Below are 26,495 nucleotides of genomic sequence, written 5' to 3' on the forward strand. Positions count from 1 at the left end.
GCCTCACAGAAGCATCTACTCTGGTCTCTCATTGAGATTCTAGAACCAGTGGGATCCAGAGATGATGCCACTGCAACAGAGTGGGATGGACAGGAAGGAGACTGCATGGGGAGGCTGAATACGGGCACATGGGAGCTGCCAAGTCATGTTGATCCCCGTCCCTAGGTTCAGCTCTAGGTTGGCCCTCTGGAGACCTCAGGCCCCTCCTGAGAAATGGGCCAGGAAGGCTTTGTGAGTTTCCTTTACAGAGGTGCTGGATCCCGAGACTCAGTACAGCCAGGTCCAGAACCAGGGAACAGAGTCTGGGGGGCATAGTCGCTGAATCCCCCTCCTCTCCACCCTCTCCCACTGGTCTGGGCTTGCTGGCAGTCACTGGTATAATTTCCCAGTGCTTTACAGCCCTCATAGCCACAGGGACCCAGGAATTTCCCTGCCAAACACAATACTTGTTGGGTTGTGATGACTGCAGCATTGTGGGGCCTTCAGGCTTCTGCCAACTGCTCCCCAGAGAGTCAGAACCCCGTGGCACGGGCTCACATGCATGTGCACACAAGTGCACCCAACCTGGTGCCTGACTGCCTGATTGCCCTTGGGCCCAACTGTGCCGCATTGTCATTATTCAGCAGAGCACGCTGTGCCCTGCACAGCTCCAGAGCATGTCCTCCCAGACACCCACTTACCATCTCTCTGTTGTTCAATTGGCCACATGCTTACATCTTTCTGATCTCCAAAGGCAGGCCTGAGCCGTGCTCCTTGTATTCCCCTCATGGTGGCTGTCCCAGTGTCTGACACACAGAGGATACCCTGTAAATGTGCATTGGATGGATAATGAACGGGTGGACGGGTGGATGGATGGGCAGAGGAGTGACGTGTCCAAGGTGTCTAAGACTTGAACTTGGGTCCTGGGCCTGATCACCCAGCCACAATCCTTTTTCTGTACAGTGGACACCCCTGATCTGTGCTCCCACATCTGTCTGCCACTGGTCAGGCTAGGTCACCAGACTAGGAAGGTGGTACACATCTGAAGGAAGAGGACATTGCCTGGGCCAGGAGAATTTTTCCATGTGATGTCACCTCCAGGGTCCAGAGCTGGCAGGAAACACAGCTAGGTGGAGGGCAGTGGAGGCTAGGGGGGATGAGAAAGGGGTTCCTCCATATCTCACCAACCCCCAAGACCCAGTGAAGAAAAGAAGGGGTGATGGGCAGAGACAGGCAGCAGAACGTCTCAGAGCCTGACATCTCAGCCTGAACGTCTCAGGCAGGCATCTGCCTGGCCCTGGCTTTCACTTTCTTTCTGCATCAGTGCTGAGTTGGCCAGACCTGGGGACAATCTGCCTCTGTGGATCACTGGCTTGGTGCCCTCGAGCAGTCTGCTCCTTTTGAAGCCTCATTTTATTCACCCAGAATTGGGTGAATAATGAAATTAAATGCAAAAGCTCTCTGGGCATGGTTCCCAGGTATTGTAACTATCTCACAATGGTAGCTACTGCCTATTGCCCCATTTTATAGAAGGAAAAACTGAGGTCTAGAAAGGTAAAGTAATATCCTGAGGGCAATAACAGGGTGAGGAGTGGCACTCAGATCTCCTGGCATATAGTATAGCATCTTGGCCACAGTGACCCTCTGGTTTAAGGTGGACCAGGTCCAACTGGGCTCAGGTAAGCTGAAATCTGTGACCTCAGTTGGGTGCACAGGGGTGCCATTTACATCTAGTAAAATCTGGCTAAACAAAGTAGTATGCCTGGGTGAACCTCATGAAGGATAGCCCTGCAAGGAGCTTGGAAGGGGTGTGCCCTAGGCAATCAGATCTACCCTGAGTCCTTTCACTATTCCTTCTCAGTGTTGAGGCTGCCCTTTCCTCTCTACCCCAGCCCAGAACCAGCTGCCCAGGAAGCTATCCTGGGCCATACTCTTGGCCTGAAACCTCCACTGGACATGGTCAGATACATGTCCTTCTTATGAGGAGGTTGGACCAGGATGGGCAACACCTCCTTGGCTCTTTCTCAGAGCCACACCAAAGTACAGGCTGTTCCTGGAAGACTGGAACATGATCTGGGGCTGGTGGGACTGTGCCCAGGGCCCACAAGGTTCTGGGCAGCTCTGGGGCCAGTGGACTGCTGGCTGTCCTGAGATCAGACTCTGGGATCTATATCTTGGCATGTTACGGCCTGTACCCCATGGACAGTACTAGGAACTGGTTCTTTCCTGGGGAGAAGAGCTAAGTGCCAGGATCCCCACCCCCGACATGATGATCATGTGTAACTCATTTTACAGTCTAAAAACTCTAACAGTCTCACATCTCCCAGTCAGTGATGGCAGTGGGGTCATTATGGGAGGGCCTGAGCAGTTTTCTATATCCTGGGTATCTCCCTATACCCATTCCACAGATGAGGGCATGAAGATTCAGAGAGGGGCAATCCCTTGCTTGTGATCACACATCCCTCCAACTAGGCTCTGCCCAACCTTGAGTAGGTGCTTCTCACTGCTACCAAGGATGTGGGGGGCATGGCTATTGCTAGCAGATGGGCTGGGGGCTCAGAGCTGTGCAGCAAGGCAGGCATGGGCCTTGGGCCACTGGGCAGGAGACAGAGGTCACCACAGGAGGACTATCCTGGCTGACCCTGGCCCCTTACCCAATCCTTGGACAGGGCTAAGAGCTCTAGGTTCCCCTGGGGTGAAGGTAGAAGATGCAAGGGACAGTAGCCCTCAGAGGGAAGCCCTCCCAAAAGGAGCTGGCTGTAAAGCAACAATTATCTTGCAATGCTCCCTGTCTTTCTCCTGCCACCAAGAGCTAATAAGCCACAGATCCTCCCATAATCCTTCCCAAATGCCTTGTGTCTCACCATTGTAGCACTGAAGATTCTGAATTGAAACACTGCATCTGCCTCCCCCCACACCCCCCCCCATCAGGAGCTCCAGGAAGGTGGCCATTGTCCGCTTTCACAGCTTGGCAGCTGACAGTAAGGGAACACTCTGAATATTTTGTAAAATGCATGGATGATTGCAATGGTTTGGATGGTTAGGTGATGCCTTTGCTTCTACAGCTGCTGTTAAGAGATTACCACAAATTGAGTGGCTTGAACAATACAATATTCTGAAACGGGTCTTCCTGGGTTAAAACTGAGGTGTTGGCAGGGCTGCATTCTGGAGGCTCTAAGGCAGCATCCTCTTCCCTGCCTTTCCAGGCCCTAGGGGCTTCTTATTTTCCTTGTCCTGTGACCCACCCCCCTTCCTCCATATTCAGAGTCAGCCATGTCTGGCCAAATCCTTCTCACACTGCCATCTCTCTGGCTCTCTCTTCTGATTCCCTCTCTTCTTGAGAACCCTTGTGATTACATTAGGCCCATTCAGCTAACTCAAGCTAATCTCCTTATTTTAACTGCAGATAATTAGCAACTTAAATTCCATCTGTTACCTTAATCCCACTTGCCATGTTAAGTAACATAATCACAGGTTCTTGGAATTAGGATGTAGATATCCTTTAGGGGCTATTGTTCTGCCTATCACAGATAGATGGATAGATAGTTGGTCCTACAGATGGATGGGTAGATGGATGGATGCATAGATAGATGGAAGGACAGACAGATAGACAGTTGATAGACTGAGTCCCCACAGTGGGGATGAACAGCTTGAGACAGAGAAGACCTGTTATTGTCATCTTCTGCACCTTCTCCTCTAGTAATGTAGTTTAAAAGCCCTAGACCAGGGGTAAGGGGAGAACTTTTCCAGGCCCTGCATTTTTCTCTATTGTGTTTTATCTCCCCAACCGGCTCTGGCCTTCCCAGAGGTGGAGAATTCTCTCCCACCTACCATCCTGGCACTCCAAGCTGTATTTGACCCTTACCTGCTGAAAAGTGAGAGAATGACTTCATGGGACATCTAATCCTTGGACAGGGCTAAGAGCTCTAGGTTCCCCTGGGGTGAAGGTAGAAGATGCAAGGGACAGTAGCCCTCAGAGGGAAGCCCTCCCAAAAGGAGCTGGCTGTAAAGCAACAATTATCTTGCAATCCTCCCTGTGGATGGAGGGTCGGGGCAGAGATCTGGAGTTGGGAATACTAGGTGAAATGTTGGAATATGGATGAGAGGAGCTCAGCTCTTAGAACCCACTTACCTGGGTGGGATTATTTTTCTGGGGGGAAGGGAGGTCAATTAACTCTGTTTATTCCTTGTTTATCTGTTTAAACATAACATGATTAATACGAAAGAACATCTGTAAGGAGCTATGCATAAAAACATATATACAAATCCTTATAACTATATTGTTTAGTTTTACTTTGGGCCTTTGAACTGAATTTAATTTCCTATAATTTGCTTTCTTTACCCCACATTCTGATTTAGGATTCACCCATGTGGCTCTGGGAGCTGCAGTTAATTTCTCATTTCTCCTGTCACTGGATAGTTGTTCTGTTCCTACTTTATCCTTAGGAACAGTGCAGCTGAAAAATGTCCCTGGGGTTGAGGATAGGGGTTATTGTCCTTATTTTTATCACTGGTCTTGCTCCCATCCAAGAGGGTTCAACACCTCCTTCTCTTCTCCCTGACCCCCTGCCCGCACAGCCACTCCCCAGGTCCACTGATGCGCCAGAATGAGACTTCCACCCTGGGAAGAGGTGGAGGAGGCTTTAGTGGGGTGCGGCTGCAGGGAACTTTTCAGGTCAGGATCCATACCCATGCATCCCACCTGAGTCACTCCCATAAGTCCCTCTGATCCTCCGGGCCCCATGTTCAGAACAGGAAAAACAGATTCCAAAGTCATACAGTGCTGGGTTCAAATGCCCAGCCACCATGTGTAAGTTGTACAGCCTAGGGTAAGTCAGTTCCTCTTTCTGAGCCTCAGTTTCTTCCTGTGTGAACTGGGGATAGACAGCCCCAGTGTGGCTCTCACAGTGCACAGAGTTGGGGACTGCTGGGTGAAGGCAGAAGAAGCTGGTGGTGGGGTTGTCATTCTTTTCCCTACTCCTGCTTTGGCTTATTCTTCTCCCCAGCCAGGCCCAAATGCTGCCAGGTGCTTTAGAGCCCCTTCTGAAACGGAGACACAGGGTGTTGGGGCTCTCATCCTCTCCTGTGCTTCAGGGCTGATTGATCTCACACTAGTATGCACCTACTACTTCTGTGTGCATGTGGGAACTGCTATGCTACTCCACTGCCATGTGGCCCTGGACCCACCTTCCAGACACTTGTCCTCCTTCCCCTGCTCTGTCCTGGCCCTGGGATAGGAAACTGGGGGAACACTGGTAGAGTCAATGTAGTCATCTACTGTGCACCCTGACCCGAGCTTCCAGTAGTTACCTTCCACCCTCCACGAACCCTGGAGCCCCCCATGTCCCCTAACCACATCTGCTTCATCTCGAGGGCCCCAGGTCCTGCCTGGCTTAGGGCCTCCCAACCTTGGTGCCTTTAGAGCCCCCACCCTGCTCTAAAGGCACCAAGGGGGCAGGCAGTGACAGAAGCCTGACATTCTCTCCAGACAGATGCGGTGCCTCTCCCAGAATAGGGGTGGAGTCAAATGCTTGGTTTTACAGTTGTACCCAGTGTTCAGATGACGCAGTTGATCCCAGTGTCACACAGGGAACAGAACAGGAGCCCAAGTGTAAGGACTCTGCCTGGTGGGCCTGTTTCAAGAGCCCTGGGCAGGAGGAAAGGCCGGGGGCTAGGACCCTGCCTGGAGTGCACGCGCAGACTGCTGGAAGGAGCTTCCTGCCATAACCCAGCTAGGCTGATCACCCTTAAGGTTGCAAGAGCAGGGGCTCAGGGCTAGGCCTCTCCCTAGGCCTGCTCTAGAAGGATGCTCCCCAGGGAGCCGGCCTGGAGCCTGGTGAGAAAGGCCACTCTCCCTTTTACAAACTGCACCCTACCCACCTGCCAACACTCATTCTTCTCCATTTCCTCTCAGGGAACCCCGCTCCTGGCTGCTGCCACATTCCCTCCAGCGCCCCCGCACCCCCAGGCCCCTCCTCTGCGCCAGGGTGGGAGTGCAGTAATTCAAGTTATTTTTAGCCAAGCTGAATCCTCCAGGAGATTCAAGTCAAGGGGAAGCCGCCCCCGCGCCTGCAGGAGCTGCTTGCGGAAAACGATCGATTAAAACCAGCGCTGCCAGGGCTCGGTGCCAACCGGGCAGCAGGCACTGAGACAGGCAGAGCCTGGACTGCGGCCTCTCACTGGTTGACTGGCTCCAGGCGCTGGTGTGCATTGTGAGGAGTGGTGGGAGTCCCCGTAGGCCCCCCATTGTCACCTCTTAGCAGCTGCTCCTAGCCCAACTTTATCTGGCCCTGCCCCCAGCAGCTCTGCCCATAGTGAGGAGGGCCATCCCCAAGCCATCCCTCCCGACTGCCATTCGCCCTCCAAAAAGCACATCATTGAAAGCAGGCAGCCCCTGCCCGTCAAGGGTGACCTGGAAGGCAGGGAAGGACCCTTTTCACCTGCCTGATCTTCTGCCTGATTCCTACTTTGTCCTAGGAAAGCTGATGAGTAAGTTGAGATGACCTGGACCCTCTGACTAATAGAGTAGGGTCCTTAAGAGTTATTCAGAAATAAGGACCAGTGCAGCAGGCAAGCAAGAATGGGAGCAGGAGCCTGGCCCAGGAATTAATCAGAGTACCTGGAGGAGCAGGTGACTGAGCAGTGACCCTAGTCCAGTAGTTGCTTGCAATAAATGAGTCCAGGGACCTCACCACAACCTTACAGATGAGGAAGCTAAGCCATGGAGGTCAAGTCACCCAGCTGTTAGGAGAAAACTGCTCTTGAGCCTTCACCAGGGGATGTTTGGTGAGAGGAAAACCAACTAATGGGAATAAGGCAAATTTAAAAGGAGAGACTGGCTGGGGGGTATGAGAAAGCCCACACATGGGATGAGGTGGGTCTGCACCTCCCAGCACCCCTCATCTGTCATGGATGCTCCCAAACCTTTCATCAGAGGAACATTCTTCAGGAAAGGGATCTCAAGCCCAAGCTGTCATTGTTGTGACAGTCTCAGACAGTGTCCAAGCCCAGGAGAGCTTCCAACAGTGGCTTTAGCAGAAGAGAAAAAAACCTAGGTGACCATGAACAAGTCACTTTACCTTCCTGAGCCTCAGTTTCCTTATCTGCAATATGGGATTAACAAGGGAGGCTACTCTGAGGATGGAGCAAGGACCAGGATAATCCTGCAATGCTCCTGGCTCCGGTCCCAGCAGCAGTCTCCTTTCCCATGTCTGATCCATGAACTTAGGACTACGCGCTGGGGAAGTGAGGGACCCCTCTGTGGTCAGGCCTCTAGGACTTTAGGGGTACAGCAACAGCTCAGGGAGGCAGGGATCAGCTGGGAGACAGCCTGTTGTGTCCTCCTCACCTCTGCCTGACCTTACAGGGTCTGCCTCCTCTCCCAGAAGGGTTCCCAGGTCCCTCCTCCAACTCCTAGAGGCTCTGTGGGGCCTCTGGCCTGGCTTGAATAGAGCTCTTTCTGTTCTGCCTCTCACCTGCTGTGCCCGTAGCTTTTCCTCACACAGTAGGTCCTCCAAGTGGATCCTGGCAGCGTCCCAGGCTCAGCAGACACAAGAAGTTTGGGGCTTGAGGTCTCACAGGGACAGCCCCAGATCTGCTGGGTGGAACCCTTTGTGTCTACTACCTTGTGAGAATCTCCCCCAGGCTGTGTGACTGAGGCCATTTTTCATGGGAGATAGGAAAGGGAGTGAGGGGAGATCTAGCAGCCCCTGGGGAATTGGTTGAGTGACATATAGCTAGGACAGGGCATGCTTGGTTACGTAGGATCCATTGCCTATTGCCACAAGGCCTTTTGTCAGGGCACTTGATGCTACAGGTGTTTGCCCACCTTGTCCCCCACCTCTTTGTGTCCCTTGTGCCTCCCTGACCAGGGCTGGGCTTTTGTCTCCCTTGCTCCCTTATATGTGGGGCCTGAAGGGAGAGGCAGGCACCTCTCTGAATAGAAGCAGGTAAGAGCAAGACAAGAGTTTTCCTGGAACCCCTGGGGGAAACACCACCAGCCTGCATCTGTGCAGCTGGGCTGCAGCCCTCCTCTGGCCCTCATTCATTGCTTATGTTTCCTGCCTGACTGCCACACAGTCCCTGTGTGCTCTTGAGCTAGGACCTTCTCCTCCCTGACCTCAGTTTCCCCACTCATAAGCTTGGAGAGGGGAACTAGGTATCTTTAGGTCCTGCCTCAGTGCTGGTTTCTTAAACTTTGCCTGACCAAAAGGGTAGGGCATGCGGGTGATATTCTGGGTCATAGTCTCCTCTCCTGGGAGCCATGGAGCTGGGGCAGGGGAGGGGGGTAGTGACTGGGAGAGTTGGGACTTAAAATCTTTGGGACATGATCTTCCCCTTGTTCATTCAAAGTAATTCTCTGAAAGGTCGCTTCACCCTGCCCTCTCTCTCCCTTAAAGAGCCCTCCAACCTGTCCCTGGGAAGGGGAAGTCCTGGGGTGCAGCCAGGACATTAACCCCATGGCTGTTTGATAAGCAGCGTCCCCTGTCCCCCACCCCTGAAGCTTCTCCTTGACCTGGGCTGGGAGGGGGGCGGAGCAAGCTCGAGGGGCATCCAGGCAGGATAGGGTTAAAGGAGAAAGGGGAGCTGGAAGGGGGCTGTGTTGTCAAGGCAACACTATTGCTGGGGCCTATGGAGGCTGCTGGGGAGGGAGATGAGAGGGGTGTCCCTTGTAACCCTCAGCTTCATTCTTCCTGTTCAGATACTCTTTGTTAAAAGGGAGTCTTCTTTGCCTCCTTTTGTCCCTAGGGGTGGGAGTGGAAGAGCCACTTGAGGGTTCCTTCCTGCCCTTTTTAGCACTCTCTTGCACCCACCTACTCCATCCTTTCCCTCTCACCCTTTCTGGAAGCTCAGTTCCTTGCTGCTGAGCTTGACTTTCATTCACACCTGCCAGCCCCTGCCCACCTGAAGCCAGCAGAACGCAGACCAATCCTGAATTGTCTGGAGACTGCCCTCCACCCAGAGACATTCCCACCTCCTTTCTAGGCTTGCTCAGGGTAGGCTGGTGGGTCTCAGTAGAGGCAGGGCCTGCATAGATGAGCCCACACTCTAGGCATCTGTTTCCCACAGAGTGCCTTCCAGAGGAAAAATCAGTGTCCAAAGGCTGAGGGGGTCTTTTTGATGATCTTCTCCTGTGTCACCTGGAGGTAACTGCCACAAGTCTTCCTGTATGCCCTCACCAGGTCCAAACCATTGCATGTGGGACCCAAGGACTTTGTCTTCACATCTGTGAAACAGGGTGATTAAAAACCCCCACTAGGGCTCCTGAGCTGCTATGTGGCCTTAGGAGCCGACCAGAAGCCACTAGGACACACTGCCTGCTCATTTTTGGGTGCAGCTCTTCCCTCCTCTGCAACAGTTAAAGAAACTGAGGATCAGAGAGGGGACTACTCTTCTGGTGAGGAGCAGTCAGAATTAAAACCCCAGTGCATATGATGCTGAAGCCTGTCTCTTGAATTTCTAAGGGTGAGGCTTTGGGTATCTCCAAAGTGGGCCAGGAGGGGCACTGTTCAGAGATGCCCACAGACTCCCTTTCTTTCTTAGGGGAACATAACTCACCACCCTACCAGGAGCTTGGAGCCTGGGGAGACCTGACCTATCCCAGAGAGCTGGATCTGGTGGTAGGGGTGGTGGCGTCGGTGAGTGGCAAGAAATGGCTTTGAGTTGCCAGAAGGCTTGGAGGATTTCCCCAGGGAGGGAGTAGAGCTGGTGTCTGCAGCAGTGACATTCCATTCATGGTTTCACACTGCCCCCTTGTGGACCACAGCGCATACTCCTAGTTTGGGATACTGTATCACCCCAGGGCCAGATGAAAATCAGTGTCCTGAGGCTGAGAGGGTCTTTTTGATGACCTGAGCAAGGGGTTGCACCTCCATCTCTCTCTCTCTCTCTCTCCCCCCCATCTCTAGGTGCTGGGGATTCAACTCAGCTTCTTCCTCAAGCTAGATGAGCACCCTACCACTGAGCCACTGCACCTCCAACTTGTGTTGGAACTGGCAGACCCTGAGCCTCACTCAGCCTGGCAATGCACACTGCACCTTTCCTTCTCCCAGGAACTTTAAAGCCCAGACTTCCTGGGTGTGAGGACACATGCTTGTAATCTCATATATTCAGAAGGCTGGGACAGGAAGATTGCAAGTTCAAGGCCAGCTTGGACAACTTATTGAGACCTTGTCTCAAAATTAAAAAAAAAAAAAAAAAAAAAGTTTAAAAGGAGGGGGATGTAACTCAGTAGTAGAGCACCACTGGGTGAAATTTCCAGTACTGAGAAAAAAAAGTTGTACTTTTCAACCCTTCATTGCATATTTCAGCTCCCAGACCAGTCATTTCACTGTTGCTTGCATATTCCTTATATCAGGGAGCTTACTACCACTGGGAGCAGACCATGGTTTGGAAGGGATTCTGATTGCAGAAAACCCTCTCCATGCAGTTGTCATTTGCCTCTCTCAGTCATAGCACTTCCCTTATGGACACAGAGAATGAGGTGGGACTTCAATGTGAAGCCATTCAATATGCTTAGGGGCCTCCCCCCCCCCCAGGTCTTTTCTCCTGTGGCTCTGATTACCATTCATAGTCCCTCCATCTGAACACACTGGTAGTCCCTATCTCTTGGAACTTCAGAGATTGAGGGGGATCAGCACCCTTGAGGACTTTCAGTTTCTTCCACCCTGGCTCTGCCTTGTTCTTCCTTGGATCCTGTCCTCATTTTTAGCATCTGTTTGCTGATGACTTTCTTTCCTTAACCCTGAGGTCTTGCGGGGAAGAAGCATAAATGGGGCTAACAATGATTGAGCACCTAATATGTACTCAGCACAGAGCCTGCTTCTTTAATCAAATTACCCAGTTTAACCCTACCAGGCAATGACTGTTTTTATCTCCATGTTACACTGAGAACTGAGGCTTAGCAAGCAGAGCTCTGAGTACAGTACAAGAGCTAATTCTTATCTCCATGAAACCCCTTCAGGCCAGTCAGCCCCTGATTCTGTCATCTGCTTAGATTTGTGAAATGTGCACAATTCATTCCTTAAACATTTATTAGGTCTGTACATATACCCAGGACTGTGAAAAATACTGCAAGAATAACCCCAGATGTCTCCAACCCTATTACTTTGCTGAGTAGATCCCACTGGACATACTTGGTCTGAGGATTGGGCTGAGGGTCTGGATAAGGCCTATGCAGAACAATGCCCTGTCAGGCCATATGGCTGGGGAAGATCACAAGCACCCTGCTCAGTACAAATTTATCTTGTCACCCAGGCCTCACACCTCTCTCCCCCACTCTGTTTTGTGCTCAAGGAATTTTGTGTAAAGGGGGCTGGTTGATTGGTGCTCTGCTGACTCCAGGTAGCACTTTGCTCAAGGCTGTGCCTTTGAGGAAAGCAAGTGGGCCCAGGTTTCCATGTGCACTGGAGAGAGAATAGTAGCTACTCACTCAGGAAGGGTGGAAGTGTGTCAATCTCCGAGGGAGGGTAAGTTCTTAAAAAAATTTATATATATATTGAGAGAGAGAGAGAGAATATGGAGAATGTCCAGTGGGACCTACTCAGCAAAGTAACAGGGTTGAAGAAATACATATATTTCCAGAGACTTCTTTGGTATCTCATGATGCTTATTGACCTCTTCTTGGAATAATATTTTCATTTTATTTATTTATTTTTTTGTGTGGTGGTTGGGGGAATAAATGGTGCTAGGCAAGCATTTTACCCCTGAGATACACTCCAAACCTCAGAATAATGTTTTTTGTTTGTTTTTGTTATTTGGTCTTGGGGTTTATGTTGTTGTTTCATTTGTTTTTGCAATGTTGGGGATTGAACCCTAGTCTAACTTGTGCTAGGCAAGTGCTCTACCACTGTTCTATAACCCTGGAATAATGTTGTTAAATGTGTAAAACAGGGCTGGGTTCAATCCCCAGTACCACACACACACACACACACACACACACACACACACAAACAAAAGTGCAAAATATAGTAAAATTACAAAGGGTTTCGTGGATGGATAAGAAAACAAGTCCACAAATTATTATTTTTTATTTTTAAAATTTTGTTATTATTTTTTGGTACTAGGGATTGAACCCAGGGATGCTTTACCCAACTGAGCCATATCTCTATCTCTATCTATCTATCTATCTATCTATATCTTTCTATCTATCTTTGTCTCTCTCTCTCTCTCTCTCTCTCTCTCTCTCTATATATATATATATATATATATATATATGTATTTTTTTTTTTATTTAGAAACAGGGTCTTTCTAAGTTGCTCAGGGCCTTGATAAATTGCTGAGGCTGGCTTTGAAATTGCAATCCTCCTGCCTCAGCCTCCCAAGTCACAGAATTACACCATGCCCAGCCACAAATTATGACTGAATGCATAAAATCAGGTTATAGAAACGTTCAAAATAAGGTTGCATTTATGAAGAAAAAGAGAGGAAGGAGGAAAGGGAAAAAGAAAGGGGAGAAAGAATGAATAAAACAAACAAAAAGAAAGAAAACTATCCCTTTGCACATGACTGACCCTACCATCCATTCTATCTTGAAAAAGCCTGGCAAGTCAGTAGCTCCAGATCATGGTCCTCTTTGGTCCCTGGACAGGCCTCCTCATGTCACAGCCAAAGAAAGCTCCTCATTCTTGTCACTGCCTCCCCCTTGCCTAGCAGTTGGGATTTCACCCTGGGCCTATCCCAATCATAACCTCAATAGTATTGCTTAGCCACTGATTATCTTTGAATCTTCCTTCTCCATCAGATGAGGCTCTCTGCTCCTGTTCATTCTTCCACTGTCATAACAGCCTGAAAAAATTGGGTCCTGAGTGGGTGTCTCTGCTCACTTTTTAGGAACTATTGGAAGGAGATAGAGCAGGGCAGCCTAGTTCCTTTAAAGTTGTCATAGCCTCCTCTGCCAACATCTAAAATGCTTGCTTGCTTCTCTTTCTCAAGGACAAAGAAGTCAGACTTGTCCTAACCTCTGACCTCACTTCTTCCATTCCCTGGGCTGAGGCCCAGACTTCCCGTCAGGCATCTTGCTACCTCCACCATCTGAAGTCCCTACCTCTGCCCACCAGCTCCTCCACCTGTGCTCAGCACTCTGCAGGGACTTTGCTCCTTCAGAGACATCTTCCTCTCTGGCCTCAACTGTTTCTTTCTTGCTACTAGGTCATCCAATCAGCAAATGCTTTTCACTTTTCCAACTCGCAGCTCACAGAATAATCTCTCCTTTCTCAGGAATGTGTCAGTCTTTGTATGTCCTATTTCTAAGTCCTCCTTTCCCCTTACTCCCTAAAACTTTGCAACATGCTTCCATCACTCTGTGAACCTACCTTGCCAAAGAGTGTTCATGTGGCAAATGTTTATATCAAGTGCAGTTAGGCAGTAGAAAAACAAAAGTGACCAAATGCCTTCCCAGCCTGATCTGACACAAACCAGTCCCAAACTCAAGGCACTGGGACAATGAACACATACACAAATAAATAAACACATAATTAGAGTCAGGGAAGTTCTATGAAGGAAGCAAATAGAATGAGAGGACACAGAGTAACCGGGGAGAAGGGACAGAGTGTGTCTATTTCAAATAGGGAGGCCTGAACAAGAAAGAGCATACCATCCAAAGAACAGGGAAAAGGACAGATCAGGTAGAGGGGATAGAAGTGCAAAGACTTTGAGACAGCAAAAGCATTTATACTTGGCAGGAAAAAAAAAGAAGGCCTAGAGGTTTGGAGGAAAGCAAATGACAAGGAGAGTTTGCCAGGGTCAGAAGGGTTGTCCTTGGACAGGATCTGGTTTCTATCTTTAAAAAAGACCTTCAAGCTCCCTGGATGTGTGGCGAATGAACTGTAGGGGGTGGGGAGAGTCAGAGAGGGCAACCGAGTTGTTAGGAGGCAATGCTTACTCAATTTGGATGTCATCTCACATTTAATGCATGTGAAAAGAAACATTTGGATCATAACCTCTTCAAAACAAAACGACTAAAGCCCCACTTTTCCCCATCTCTGTAAAAAGGACCGTTCACCCAGACGTTTAAACCCAAGTCTTTGGTTCCATGCCTCTTTTTCCTCCCTCTGCATCCATTCCTCTCCATCCTAAGGCAGCCATCACTTCCCATGGTGTTCCACCCAAGCCTCTTTCTCACTCTTCCTCCTCCCCTCTGTCTGCCACAGTCTATTCTCTAAGCAGGGGCCAGACACAGATCTCCTGTCACTCCCTAACATCCAGCACTCCATGATCTTTAAGGAGACCAACTGCCAAGAGGCAGGTCCTGGAAGAACGGAAGGCAAAGGAAAAGGGGTGGAGACCGACGGAGGGAGGCGGGACAAGACTCGTAGCACCGCCTCTCCCTCGAGCTGGCGCCCTTCCGGGCCTCGGAACTTTCCTTCCTGATGCCGCGGGGAACCTTTTTCCAGTAGTACCTTCCGGTGTGGTCGGCCCCATTCCTCGGGTTTGCGCTGAGACCTTTCTCTTCCTCTTCCGGTCTCAACCGCTCCGGGAGCGGCGTTTCGCGGTGTGTTGTGTGCGCGGCATCTGGGGCCATCCGCGGCTTACGGGTGGACGTGGGGCGCGGAGCTTGGGGTGTCGGCCACGGGGAAGCCAGGGGAATCGATTCTGTGGCTGTGGAGAGTGAAAACTACAGGGTGGGGGTGTTGCTCAAGAGGTGGATGGCTAAGGGAGGACCTCGGAATTGGTCGGGGAGCTCAATGTTTTGAGTGCGGGGAGTTGGTTTCAAGGTATCATTACCCGGGTTTGGTAGGCAGGAACTTACTTTGGGTCGTGTTAAGTAAGTTCATACTGGTGGAAGTCGCAAATATAATGCGTCTGTATTGCAGCCTCATGTTCCATCAGATCAGGGCAGCAGAGGTGGCGCATCCCAGAGAGGCCCTTCCTCCCTCAGTCCTTAATGCTACTTTTCTCCCTTGTGTTTTTTTATTGGTGCATTATAATTACACGTAATAGTGGGATTCGTTGTTACGTGTTCGCACATGCACATGATATAATAATGTAGTTTGGTCAATATATTATCCCCCCCTTAACTCTGCTCTTTTCCTGTAGGTGCAGACATGGCCAAGTCTAAGAACCACACCACACACAACCAGTGTAAGTTTCTTGGCCCCTGCTCTCTGCCCCATACCCTAGCAAAGATTGGTTTGAAGATACTAGAGCACAGTGAGGGTTTACCATTCTGGAGCTCATTTTGTTATTAGTGTTTTGAGATTATACGTTTTGGAGCCAAGTATCCAGTTGAGAAACCCAGGGTACTTTGGTAAGGAGTGGTAAGGAGTTTTTCAGTTCTCAAGAAGATCTGCTCTGGGACATAATGGTTTTCCCAAGCCTGCCAGCTTTGATACTGAGTAGTGATATTAGAGAAAATTTCTGCTCTAATTTCTTTCCTCCTCACCACCCCCAGCCCGAAAATGGCACAGAAATGGCATCAAGAAACCCCGATCACAAAGATATGAATCTCTTAAGGGGGTAAGTATATGCATTGAATAACATAAAATGTCCCTTCCCAGCTCGAGGTGCATGTCCAGGACCTTTTTGTGTAGTACCCCCCCCACACACCTCCAATTCAGCCTCTGCCTAAGTACTGTTGTTAATTGTCCCTTGAATTTCCTGCCCTGTTAAGGACACAATTTCGTTCTCTATATGCCAGATCTAATAAAGTTTTCCTTGGCTTTCCCAGCCCTCCATGTAACCTGTATCCTGAGGGTACAATGGCCATTTCCCTTGCCCAGCCAGAGCCCTTAGGGGAGGCAGTCTTGCCTGTAGGGGGTACCTTAAGATCCTCTTCCATGATCTTTTATTGGGGGATACCCAGGATTGAACTCAGGGGCACTTGAACACTGAGCCACATTCCCAGCCCTTTTTTGTATTTTATTTACAGACAGGGTCTCACGAGTTGCTTAGCACTTTACTTTTTGCTGAGGCTGGCTTCGAACTTTCGGTGCCATCCTCCTGTCTCAGCCTCCCAAGCTGCTGGGATTATGGGCTTGTGCCACTGTGCTAGGTGCTTTATGATCTTTATCTGATCAAGTACTATGCTTAGGGACAGTTTGACTCCCTTTGCCAGGAAGTTCTAGGGGAGAGCTGAGCCTCTCCCTACTCTGTTCCTCCCCAGTACTCTTGCTCTCTGATCTTTGGTGTGAATCTGTTGGACTAGGCTTGTTATTTAATTGATAGCTTCCTTTAAAGGGGAAGGGGGTATCCCTGAGGGGTTGTCAAGGTGTGGGGGTGGTTTAGCTGAACTCCTGTAGGAAATTCATGCCTTACAACTTTGGCAGAGAGGTCAGCTTTCCTTTGTTCCTTCTATCAGCATTCACATTTGACTGTTAGCTCTACTAGGTTCTGGAGGTGTGGCCTTGAAAATGTGACTGCACACCATTAGCCAGGTGGAATATTGGCTCCTTGAGGGTGGGTGGTGGTTAAAGGATTGGCTAGTTCCATATTTAAGGTTGATTTGATGCTATCTTTAGAGTGCCTGGCACCCTTATAGAAGAGGACACCAGGGCATGACTTGGGGACTTTATATGCTGCCACTTATACCTTTCCTACTTTCCAGGTAGACCCCAAGTTCCTGAGAAATATGCGTTTTGCCAAGAAGCACAATAAGAAGGGCCTGAAAAAAATGCAGGCAAACAACGCCAAGGCCATGAGTGCACGTGCCGAGGCTATCAAGGCCCTTGCAAAGCCTAAGGAAGTTAAGCCCAAGATGCCAAAGGGTGCCAGCCGCAAGCTTGATCGCCTCGCCTTGCTAGCCCATCCCAAGCACGCGAAGCGTGCTCGTGCCCACATGGCCAGGGAACGCAGGCTCAACCGGCCAAAGGCCAAAGCCCAAGCCAAGACCCAGGCTGCAACTCCAGCTCCAGCATCGGCTCCGGCTCCAGCTGCAGCTCCAGCTCCGGCTCCAGCTCCGGCTCCTAAGGGTGCCCAGGCCCCCAAGGGTGCCCAGGTCCCTGCAAAGGCTCCATAATAAAATCCTCTGGGTATGAGGACAGAAGGACTGGTGTGACCCCTGAGCCTCTGTCTATGGGAACTGGTGTCCTCCTGTGCTATTTGTACAAATAAATCCAGAGGCAGGATCTTTTAGCCTGTGTCTGTTGTCCTGGGGTTGGGTGGGGTTGCTGCCTTCTTTGGTATGGGAACAGACTTGAGCCTTCTGTGGATGGTGGGATGTGGGTCAGTCAGGAAATGGCCAGAGCTTCAGCGTAGGTAGGACACCTCTTTGCCTGGTTGGGTAAGCTGATAAAGAAAGGAAGGAGTCTGGAACGGGCCCCACTGAAGAATTCTCTACTTGAGCTGGTTTTTTGTTTTGTTTTGTTTAGTTTTTTGGTACCAGCCCTTTTTAATATTTTATTTAAGGACAGGGTCTTGCTGAGTTATTTAGTGTCTCACTAAGGTGCTGAGACTGCCTAAGCCTCCTGAACTGCTGGGATCACAGGTGTGTGCCATTGTGACTGATTATCTGCCTGCAGGGTCTTAATCCTCAGAGAAGTTAGGGGAATAAGTAGTTGTAATGAACATCTCCAGAGGCTTCCTATAGAAGGCACCATTTGGGTCATGTGTAGTAGTGCATAACTGTAATCTCAGCCACTTAGAATCCTGAAACTACAAGGATCTCAAGTTCTGAACTAAACTCAGCAACTTAGTGCCCTAAAGATTTAGCAACACACTGTTTCTCAAAGGCTGACTTGGTGGTTCATGACTCTAGGATCAATCCCTGGTATAAAAAAAGAAAAAAAATAGTATCAAGTAAAGCACTTATACTTTTTTTTTTTTTTTTGGCTGGGGAGGGGGGAGAAGGACAAAGAAGTTTTGCTTTGCTAGCAAAGGAGGGGACTCCTGTCCCAGAGGCTGTGATTGTGTACATTTCATCTTCAAAACCAGTTGTAGGGCTGGGGATGTGGCTCAAGCAGTAGCGTGCTTGCCTGGCATGCCAAGTGTGCGGCCCGGGTTCCATCCTCAGCACCACTTACAAAACAAAGATGCTGGGTCTGCCAAAAACTAAAAAAAAATAAATATTAAAATTCTCTCTCAAAAAAAAAAAACAAAAAAAAAAACCAGTTGAAGCCAGCCTCAGCAATTTAGTAAGATATCTTAGTGGTGGAGTGCCCCTTGATTCAACCTGAACCACATATAAACATTAAAAAAAGCATAGCCCAACCTTGGTCACTTTGGAGACTCAGATGGGGTACAACAGTACCCCATTTTATTGTCAAGAGTAATGGGTGCAGCCTGGGACATGTCCTCTCTGTTATATGGAGCATGGATGTCAGGTGGGTTCTTTGTCTTGTGAATTTAAGGAACGAAATTCATGATTGTAAGGATGAAAGTGAAGTAACAGGGTTTAATTAAGAGTAATAGGCACCATGTCCTGCTGGGAAGGTGGCAAGAAGAAGCCCCTGAAACAACCTAAGAAGCAGGCCAAGGAGATGGATGAGATAAGGCTTTCAGACAAACAAAAAGAGGAGCAGTAGAAACTTTAGAAGCTAAAAGTACGGGGAAGGGCCCCCTGGCCACAAGTGGAATTAAGAAATCTGGCAAAAAGTAAGCCGATTCTTGTGCTTGAAATGATGGTGAGGATGATTCCATTTCTATTTAGACATCAGGATCCCTGCTGTAACATCTTTTGTCACCTATAGCTAGAATTAAGTGTTGTGTTGGGATTATTTGTAAATTTAATAAACTTTTTTTTAAACGAGAATTTTTTTTAATATTTATTTTTTAGTTTTAGGTGAACACAGTATCTTTATTTTGTTTCAATGTGGTGCTGAGAATCTAACCCAGTGCCTCACGCATGCTAAGCGAGTGTGCTACCACTTGAGCCACATCCCCAGCCCAAGAGAGACTTTTTTAATATTTATTTTTTAGTTTTTGGTGGACACAACATCTTTATTTTATTTTTATGTGGTGCTGAGGATCGAACCCAGCACCCAGCACATGCTAGGCGAGTGCGTTACCGCTTGAGCCACATCCCCAGCCCCCCAAAATTTTGTAAAATAATCACACACACACACACACAGAGTAATAGAGCTCCTGAGGGAGGGATCCCAAGTGAAGGGTATTTGTTGGTGTTTTATGGGCTTAGATCTGTTCCTATAGGTAACTGGTGGGATATAAGATTCAGAAAGAAGGCCAATCAACATATTTTGTCATCTTCAGAAAAATTTGTAGAAAAGTGATTTATAATCCTTCATTAGCACAAGGGTGGAGGTGAGGGCCTGTTGGCACAAGAGAAAGTACCTTTTGCAATTGTTTTGTGTCTAGGGGCTGTTCTCACAGCTGGGACCAGCTGTCATGGGAAGCTTGATCCCCCAGTCTTCTCTACTTTTCCTGGCTGCCTATGGGTGATTTGTCTCACTACCCCTGAAGTAGGGTTACACAGGTGGCTAAGAAAGGCTGGAAGTAGCATTTGAACCCGGGTGGTCCATGTCAACCTCAGGAAGTAGGTTTTTTTTCAATGCCAGGTGGTAGCACTTAAACCCAGTTTATTTAGAATATCCAACCAAGAATGTATGCTAGCTCTGTGGGTAGCCACCTGCCCCGTGCCAGGGAGTAAAACGCAAGGAAGTAGGAGCAGGTTTTGTGTGCTGAAGGTGGCTGATGACTTGCAAAGCAAGACCTCTGTCCAAATGCCCCAGATAGGTGGTGTAGTGAAAATAACCAGCTCCAATTGAGGGTGAGAGAAAGGCCAAACCCCCAACCTCAAGAAACTCCAGGTCAGGGGCTTCAGCTAGACATCAATGAGTTGACTCCATCTCCAAGCTCCAGTTAGGCCACCCTGTTGAAGTGGAGCTTCAGATTGTGCATCTCTAGTGTGACCTATGTCCCAAGGGCTACCCTGGGGGTTCAGTGAAGCAGAATCCTTGGTCTTTGCAACTGAGCAGGGGTCATTACTGTTGGTAATCTGCAGACTTCCTTTCTGACCACAGCTATGTACTTAAAGTCATCCCTCTTCTCTGTCCCATGGCATGGAGGCAGGACAGGTCAATCAGGGAAAGGAGTAAGCTCAGCTTTTAGGGCCATAGCTAAGCCTGGGGCACTACCATGACTTTAAGAAAAACCCTAGTATAGTATAAATATATGGGAACAAGCCACCAAAGGTAGAAGGTGCCAAGAGACCAAAGAAAAAGGCAACCAGGTTTGCATAAAATGCAATTTATTAGGGTTAAGGAAAGAAACAGGTCTTGGGCAGCAACAGGGAGGAAGGGGTTTATATGTCAAACTAAATAAAGGTAGCCCACACCCACAGCCAACTGGGATCTGCCTGGGTTTTCTCAAAAAGGAGGAGGAGAAAAAGCAACAAAAACTAATATGTCAAATGTCAGTTAAGCTAGCTGACTACCTTAATGGCTTGATAATATCCTATAGGTTTTGGAGTATACAGCAGGGTTACCAGGCAGGCAAATGGTTATAATCAAGATGGCTTTAGTTATATCAAATGGGATCCTGACAAGGGCTGACAGATTGAAACTCAACTCCTCGGCCCCTCTGCACGCACTGATTCATGATCACTGGCCATTCTGCTGGATCTATCAGGGCCCTACTCCCAACATAAGAGTCAGTGGGTTTTGACCAAAACAGAACAACAACAAAAAAAAAGGGTGCTCATACCTTGCAAGCTGTCTCTGCCTACCCACATCTGGCAGTGGCCCATCTGGTCCCATTCTTGTCCCAGGATCCTGAGTATATCCCCAGAAAGCCAGGTATAGTTCCCTGAGATGCTAATCTTGGTATGTTCCAAGATTGGAGATATTGGAGATTGAACCAGGGGTGTTCTATGTCATAACTACATCCCCAGGCTTTGTTTGTTTGTTTGTTTTGTTTTGAAATGGTCTTGCTAAGCCTGGCCTCAAACTTGAGATCCTCCTACCTTACTAGCTAGCCTCCTGAGTTACTAGCATTACACTTATGCCCTTTTGATGGGAACAGTATCCCTGACCTCACAGTCAGAATATGGTAGCCATTGAACTATGGCCCCTTGTTGCTAGGCAGATGTGGCTGGGACAGTGTGTTATGTCATGAGGGCACAGAGCCAAGCTGTTTCCTCATCTGTGAAATTGGGTTGGTAACAGTATGTCCCCAGAGTAATAATGTCCCCTTCTCCATGAATGTGTGCAGTGTTAGTAGTTCAGGGGCTGCCTTTGTCCACACAGGCTACATTACTGGTCAGGAGAAGAGGAGGTCCTTGGCACTGGTTGGGATGAAAGCTCTGGGGCAGCCTGGAGGGTATGGGGCTCAGTTTTCATTGGGCAGGGCAGGCACACTGGCCAGAACAGATAGCAAGCGTGTGTATATGTCAATCCCACGAAGGAACACGGTCTCATGCAACCGCTCATCATGGTCATGCAGCAGCACAGGTGTGCGGTTCATGGGTGAGAAGCCCAGAGCTGGGATCCCCACCTGAAGGAGCAAGAAGGAGCTGTTAGGGGGGAAGCCAGCATCCAGGCCAGCCCCCTGCCCATCCCCCAGTGCAATCAGCTCACCGCACGGAGATAGCGGCTATCAGTGGCAGCAGGGAAAATCTCCGGCTCTAGAGTGAGGTTCCTGCAGAGGGAAGAGCCTGATGAATAAAGGGGGACAGAGGAGATGGCAAGGGAAGAATTCAAGGGGTAAAGGAAGGCAGGGAGAAAAGCAGAGGAGGGGTAGCAAGAAGGAGAGGAGCAGTTGCTGGGTTGGGTGAGGGCTGGTGGGTATGCTTACATGTCCTTGCAGACCCGGTTAAAAGCCGCCCACCAGGGGTTTGTATCATCAATAGGTGTCACTTGGGGCTTCATCCACCTCTAAGGGAGGGGAAGGAAAGCAGGATCAGGACAGAGGCCTGGGCATCTTGCCCTGTTTCTAAGAGTAAGCCATGTCTGGCACAGAGCACAACTCTTTCCATCTACCAGAGACATCCAGGTGGCCAGTGCAGCCACAGGCCCTCTTCCAGGACCTCAAATGCCCTAGGTGGTCTGGGACCTTTCCACAACGTCTATCCACTTACCTTCTGTCTATCCTTCAGAGCCTAGCCCAAGTGCCCCTTCCTTAGGACGGCTCCCCCAGACCACTGGTCCAATGCCAGATTAAATGTTCTGAGTTCCCCCCTTTTCCTGGATCAAATGTGTACACACTCATATCAAAGCAATATTAAGTAAATATTTGACTTATGTCTATCTCTCCCCTTCATGTTCTAAGGACCATGAAGGCAAGCAATAAGCCTAATTTTTCTCCCCACTGTATTTCCCAGCACCCACAATGGCCTTTACATCCAACGCTCATTGAATGATAAAATGTCTCTCGTGGTTAAAGAAATGCCCGAATATATGTAGACACACCAAGCATACACTCCTACACTCACACATTTGGTAAGCCCAGTCGTCCCCAGCCCCCAGACTACCCCATCATGGATAGGTCCCAAGGTGATACCTGAGCAAACTCGAAGGTGACACCCTCGCCAGCTGCCTGGCACCAGCTCTGCAGCTGCTTCTCGAAAGCCTGAGAGAAGGGAAACAAGCTGATTTCTTAGGCTTTCTCTGAGCCTCTAGGGCACTATTAAAGATATGATTAAAGATGCAGGTTCTCTCCCTCTAACCCAGGCAGAGTCAGCACCTGCAGGTCCACATCCGGTGCCAAGCGGAAGTCAAAGCTGGCGCTCATAGTGGCGGGTACCACATTATAAGCCACACCACCCTCTAGCTTAGTCAGGTTCACACAGGTTACGGCCCCCTCCTTCAGATGAGGGTTTGACTTCAGCCTTTAGTTGGGGGGGGAAACAGATAAAAGAAAGTGGCTCAGCCTCCCTCTCCTCTTGTACTGCCTCCCAAGGGCCACCTCCACCCCACCTCATTCCCAGACTGCCTTACCTCTGCCTTTCCTTCTCCCGGAATGCCAAGATGGAGCTCACAACTTTGTGCTAGAAGAGCGTGAAGTGAGATGTGAGAGTGGCCCCAGGATGGAACCTCCCAAACACCCAGATTCTCCAAGGACCATGTACCAGCTTCTCTGCTGCTGTGTCCTCAATGAAGCGTGACCCATGGCCTGGCCTCCCAGAGCTGGTAAACCGCACCCCTGGGGAGATGTAGAGGGAAGAGAATATTTCCAGCACATGAGAGGGCTGGAGATGCAGTCATCCCAGGTATCCCCCTTATTCCAAGCACCTCTGTCAGGACCCTGTCCTGCTTGGAATCACAGCATACAGCTGTTGTGCCTATAGTCAGAACTTGCCCTCAGAAGCTCAGGAAAGAGGAGACCAGGCAGGAAGAGGTGAGAGGCAAAGGCCCTGGCTTCAAGGCCTATTCAGGACTCTAACGGGATTTGTGATCCTTTGTAGGCTGATGCTCTTTTTGATCACCCACATATATAGCAAACCCTCTCTCCAAGCTCACTCATACTCACACCAGAGGCTCCGCTCACTATAAAAGACAGTGAAGGCATCAGTGGGGTTAGCCAGGCCTGAAGGGGAAAAGGAGGTTCAGAGAGTGGAGTGACTCAGCCCCCACTAGCAGCCTCCATACCCCCATCCTGGCTGATCAGAGGCTTAGCAACCTACTCACCCTCATCCAGGGCAAATCCCACCCTCAGGGCCTGGAACTCAGGCCGCTGTACGAGCAGCTCCATGCCTTTGTGACCTCCGATTTCCTCATCTGTAAAAGCACAGGGACTTGTGATAAGGGGGCTGCTCCCTGACACTCCCCTTCAACCCCAAAGCTGCCCTCCTTCATAAGTCACTCCTACCAGGTACAAAGGTCATGTGGATGGTTCTAGGAAAACGGTGGCCCTCAACCTTCAGCCTTCTCACAGCTTCCAGGTACCTGAAGGGGCATAAGCCAAGTGCTGCAGGAGCTACAGATGCTTATTAGAATGGTCCAGCAGGCAGGGCCAAGCTGGGCTAGCAAGGTGCAGTCCTACCCTGCCATGATCTAGCAAGGGCTCCAGAAAGTCCCTGCCCATCTCTGAACCTCAGTCTTCCCATCTGTTCAATGGTCATGGAAATAATTTTGCTCAAGCTAGGGGTCAAGATGACTCTTAACACTGAAGTTCTCCAATCACATTCCTGCGTCAGGCTATTGGTCCAGTGAGGACACTGCAGGGGACTGGGAATAAAAGATACTCACTGGATGCTGACACTCTTCATGTCTTGGGTGCCCCTGGCATAGATGTAGCCCTCAGAATCCTTGAAGGCCTCAAAGGGGTCATGACTCCAATGTTCCTAGGGATAGGGATGGGAAAAAGAGGTGACAGAAAGGGTGGTAAGGAGTACAAAAGAGTACTGAAGAAGGTAGCTGATCACCATCTGGCAGAGAATCAATGCTGGACAAAGATTACTGAGTGGAGAAATGGCATACAGATGTCAAGAGTTAGTGCTGGGACCAGCAGCATGAATTTCTGAGGTCTACATCCTGTGAGTCCTCTAGGTATGCATGTACCCCTCCACACATACCTTGAAGACAGGTACCACATCCATATGGGAGTTGAGCAAGATGGAGGAGAGTGTAGGGTTGGTGCCTGGCCAAGTCAGCACAGGGATCACATAGCCAGGTGTCACCTAGAGACAGTCAAAAAAGAAGTTGGTCTAGTCAGGGTGAGGAGGTGCCCCAGGCCCATTGCCCTTCTCCACCCAGGGTTCCAGGCTTACCTCCACTTTCTGACAGCTCAGGCCTAGCTGGTGGGCTCTCTCCTCAAAAAAGGCCACAGCAGTGCCTGGGGGTAAAGAGAATCTTGGGGCTGTTTCTGCCTACCCATGGCTCCCACCAGCCCAAGCAGCCAAAAAAAAAAAAAAGATCCAGAGATGGGCTTCTGCTCCCCATCACAATTTCATAACCCTCAGAGACACCTGCATTTCTATCCCCAAGGAAAAAGATATTTTTGGCCAGTGTGCAACTTTGTGGAAGACAAGGGTAAAGTCCAGGATTGGAAGCAGGTGTTTTTCTTTGTGTGTATGTGATACTGGGGATTGAACTCAGGATCCTTGCTCATGCTAGGCAAATGCTCTACCACTGAGCCACATCCCTAGCCCTTTTAAAATTTTATTTTTAGACAGGGTGGCCTGGAACTTGCAATCCTCCTGCCTAAGCTTCCTGAGGAGCTAGGATTACAGGTGTGCGCCACCATGTCCAGCCGCAGGTGTTATTCTTCTTTAAAAGATAAGGAAATTATGGCCCAGAGACTTGAAAAGATTCACCCAACATCTCTCAGCTGACAAACTATTGAGCAAAAATTTGAACCCATGTACATAATCCCAGCTACCAAGCTTGATTCCTGAGGGCCTTTATCCAGCCCCAGTAAGCTCCTTGAAGGGCCTCTCCCCAACCACTCCTGCTCTGGGAAGTTGTTCCCTAACCAGTTGCTAGGAGTAACATTTGGAGCAACACAGCTTTTGGGAAAAGGGCGGTCAACAGTAGAAGTGACATCTCATCTATTGACACAGGGAATGACAGAGTTGGAGGTGGTTAGAGCGCAGGCCCTGGGACCACCGTGTTCTCACCATAGTCGGGATTAGGGTGGACAGTGCGGATGCGCAGGTACTGGCGGAACAGAGTCACAGATGGGTGCTCAGACTCAGGATCCTTGTTGGCCATGGCTCCGATCGTGGTAAACTGAGGGCAGAGTGAATGGAGAACAGACCCTACCTGAACAAAGGGCTTCCCCACCGAGGCTCCCCAGAAGTTCTAAAGGAGAGGACACCTTATTTTGGAGCCCCTATTCTGCCCGCTTTCAACGCATATTCTTAATTTAATTCCCCAAAGAGCTCCAGGAATTCTGTGTCTCTCAATGCTCACTTTATAGAGAAGAAAGCTGAGGCTCACAGAGGTTTGGGGACAGCCAGAGAGTTGCTGAGCCAGGTTTGAATACGGACTTTGTTCCCCCACGCCCTCCTCAAGAACCCCAAACACCTCTAGCCCTAGCCAAGACCCCCCCACCTTTCTTTTTCCTGGTCTTGGGCCCGCGTTCGCCTTTCAGCTCCCGCTGCGAGAAATGTGGCGGGGACTCCGGGTCCAGCAGGGTCGCGAGATCAAAACTGCCCTAATCCGCTCACCACTTGGCCCAAAGCCGGGTCGCGGGGCGGATATCGCAGATTGCAAGTAACAACCTTCCCACTCCCTGCGGCAGTGCAGGCGCCTAGGTCCGGGTCCTCCACCGAGCAGGACCTCCACTGAGTTATTGGAGGCTTGAATCCAGGATCCCGCCCCCTGGGCAGCTCTGGCCGCCGCCAGCTCCGCCCCACAGGCGGCACGCTGGGGGCTGGCTCCACCCCGAGAAGGTTCCGCCCCTAGAGGACACCTCCTTCCCCTCCAGCCTCCAGAGGAGGCCCTAGGAGAAGAGGGCGGTCCCTGACGCTAAAAGTGGCCGCTGCGGTGTTGAGTAAGATGTAGCTCTCAGGGCGCAGGGCTGTAAAGGCCTGGCCTGTTTCCCCACCCCCTCCCGCAAGACTTCAACCGCTCTCCTTTTCGTGCTTCAGCGGATCAAGAAGATTCTCCCGTGCCTCATCTCCACGTGCAGTAAGGTTTTGGTTAATATCTACCTGTTCCACACTGTGACCTCCAGGAAGCTGG

At 49.8% G+C, this 26,495-nt stretch overlaps 2 protein-coding genes and 1 pseudogene across 4 annotated transcripts; 2 read left to right on the top strand and 1 right to left on the bottom strand.

Moving 5' to 3' along the window:
- The first annotated feature begins 14,405 nt into the window (after positions 1-14,405).
- Positions 14,406-17,042, top strand: Rpl29 (ribosomal protein L29). Of its 2 annotated transcripts, none has more exons than XM_027933914.2 (4): positions 14,406-14,470; positions 15,016-15,060; positions 15,371-15,435; positions 16,523-17,042. In XM_027933914.2, the coding sequence occupies exons 2-4, from the start codon at positions 15,024-15,026 to the stop codon at positions 16,931-16,933; spliced, it is 513 nt and encodes a 170-aa protein (XP_027789715.2). In that variant the 5' UTR covers positions 14,406-14,470; positions 15,016-15,023; the 3' UTR covers positions 16,934-17,042. The 2 variants fall into 2 exon arrangements, with proteins under 2 accessions (XP_027789715.2, XP_027789716.2); XM_027933915.2 differs by lacking the exon at positions 14,406-14,470 and adding an exon at positions 14,542-14,600.
- Positions 17,043-17,133: 91 nt separating this feature from the next.
- Positions 17,134-18,664, top strand: LOC114091453 (translation machinery-associated protein 7-like; annotated as a pseudogene).
- A 1,434-nt stretch (positions 18,665-20,098) lies between these two features.
- Acy1 (aminoacylase 1) lies at positions 20,099-26,157 on the bottom strand. 2 transcript variants are annotated; one of them, XM_027933625.2, is made up of 15 exons: positions 25,979-26,157; positions 25,427-25,538; positions 24,578-24,642; positions 24,383-24,487; positions 24,057-24,151; positions 23,677-23,753; positions 23,496-23,585; positions 23,338-23,394; positions 22,937-23,010; positions 22,806-22,855; positions 22,552-22,696; positions 22,369-22,437; positions 21,664-21,743; positions 21,447-21,507; positions 20,099-21,363 (listed from the first exon to the last, which is right to left on the bottom strand). In XM_027933625.2, exons 2-15 carry the CDS (start codon positions 25,518-25,520, stop codon positions 21,199-21,201), a joined length of 1,227 nt encoding a protein of 408 aa, XP_027789426.1. In that variant the 5' UTR covers positions 25,521-25,538; positions 25,979-26,157; the 3' UTR covers positions 20,099-21,198. The 2 variants fall into 2 exon arrangements, with proteins under 2 accessions (XP_027789426.1, XP_027789425.1); XM_027933624.2 differs by having other exon boundaries at positions 25,863-26,157.
- Positions 26,158-26,495: the final 338 nt, after the last annotated feature.

The sequence above is a fragment of the Marmota flaviventris genome, chromosome 8 (assembly GCF_047511675.1).
Source record: "Marmota flaviventris isolate mMarFla1 chromosome 8, mMarFla1.hap1, whole genome shotgun sequence".
Lineage (NCBI taxonomy): Eukaryota > Metazoa > Chordata > Mammalia > Rodentia > Sciuridae > Marmota > Marmota flaviventris.

Bases quoted from the DNA above. Each gene is read 5' to 3' on its own strand.
- Rpl29 (XM_027933914.2), top strand. From the start codon at position 15,024: ATGGCCAAGTCTAAGAACCACACCACACACAACCAGT. The intron at 15,061-15,370 runs GTAAGTTTCTTG...CACCACCCCCAG, and splicing joins CCACACCACACACAACCAGT to CCCGAAAATGGCACAGAAAT. The intron at 15,436-16,522 runs GTAAGTATATGC...CCTACTTTCCAG, and splicing joins GATATGAATCTCTTAAGGGG to GTAGACCCCAAGTTCCTGAG.
- Acy1 (XM_027933625.2), bottom strand. From the start codon at position 25,520: ATGGCCAACAAGGATCCTGAGTCTGAGCACCCATCTGTGACTCTGTTC. The intron at 24,152-24,382 runs GTATGTGTGGAG...CCCTATCCCTAG, and splicing joins ATGTGGTACCTGTCTTCAAG to GAACATTGGAGTCATGACCC. The intron at 23,586-23,676 runs GTAGGAGTGACT...GTGCTTTTACAG, and splicing joins CCACATGACCTTTGTACCTG to ATGAGGAAATCGGAGGTCAC.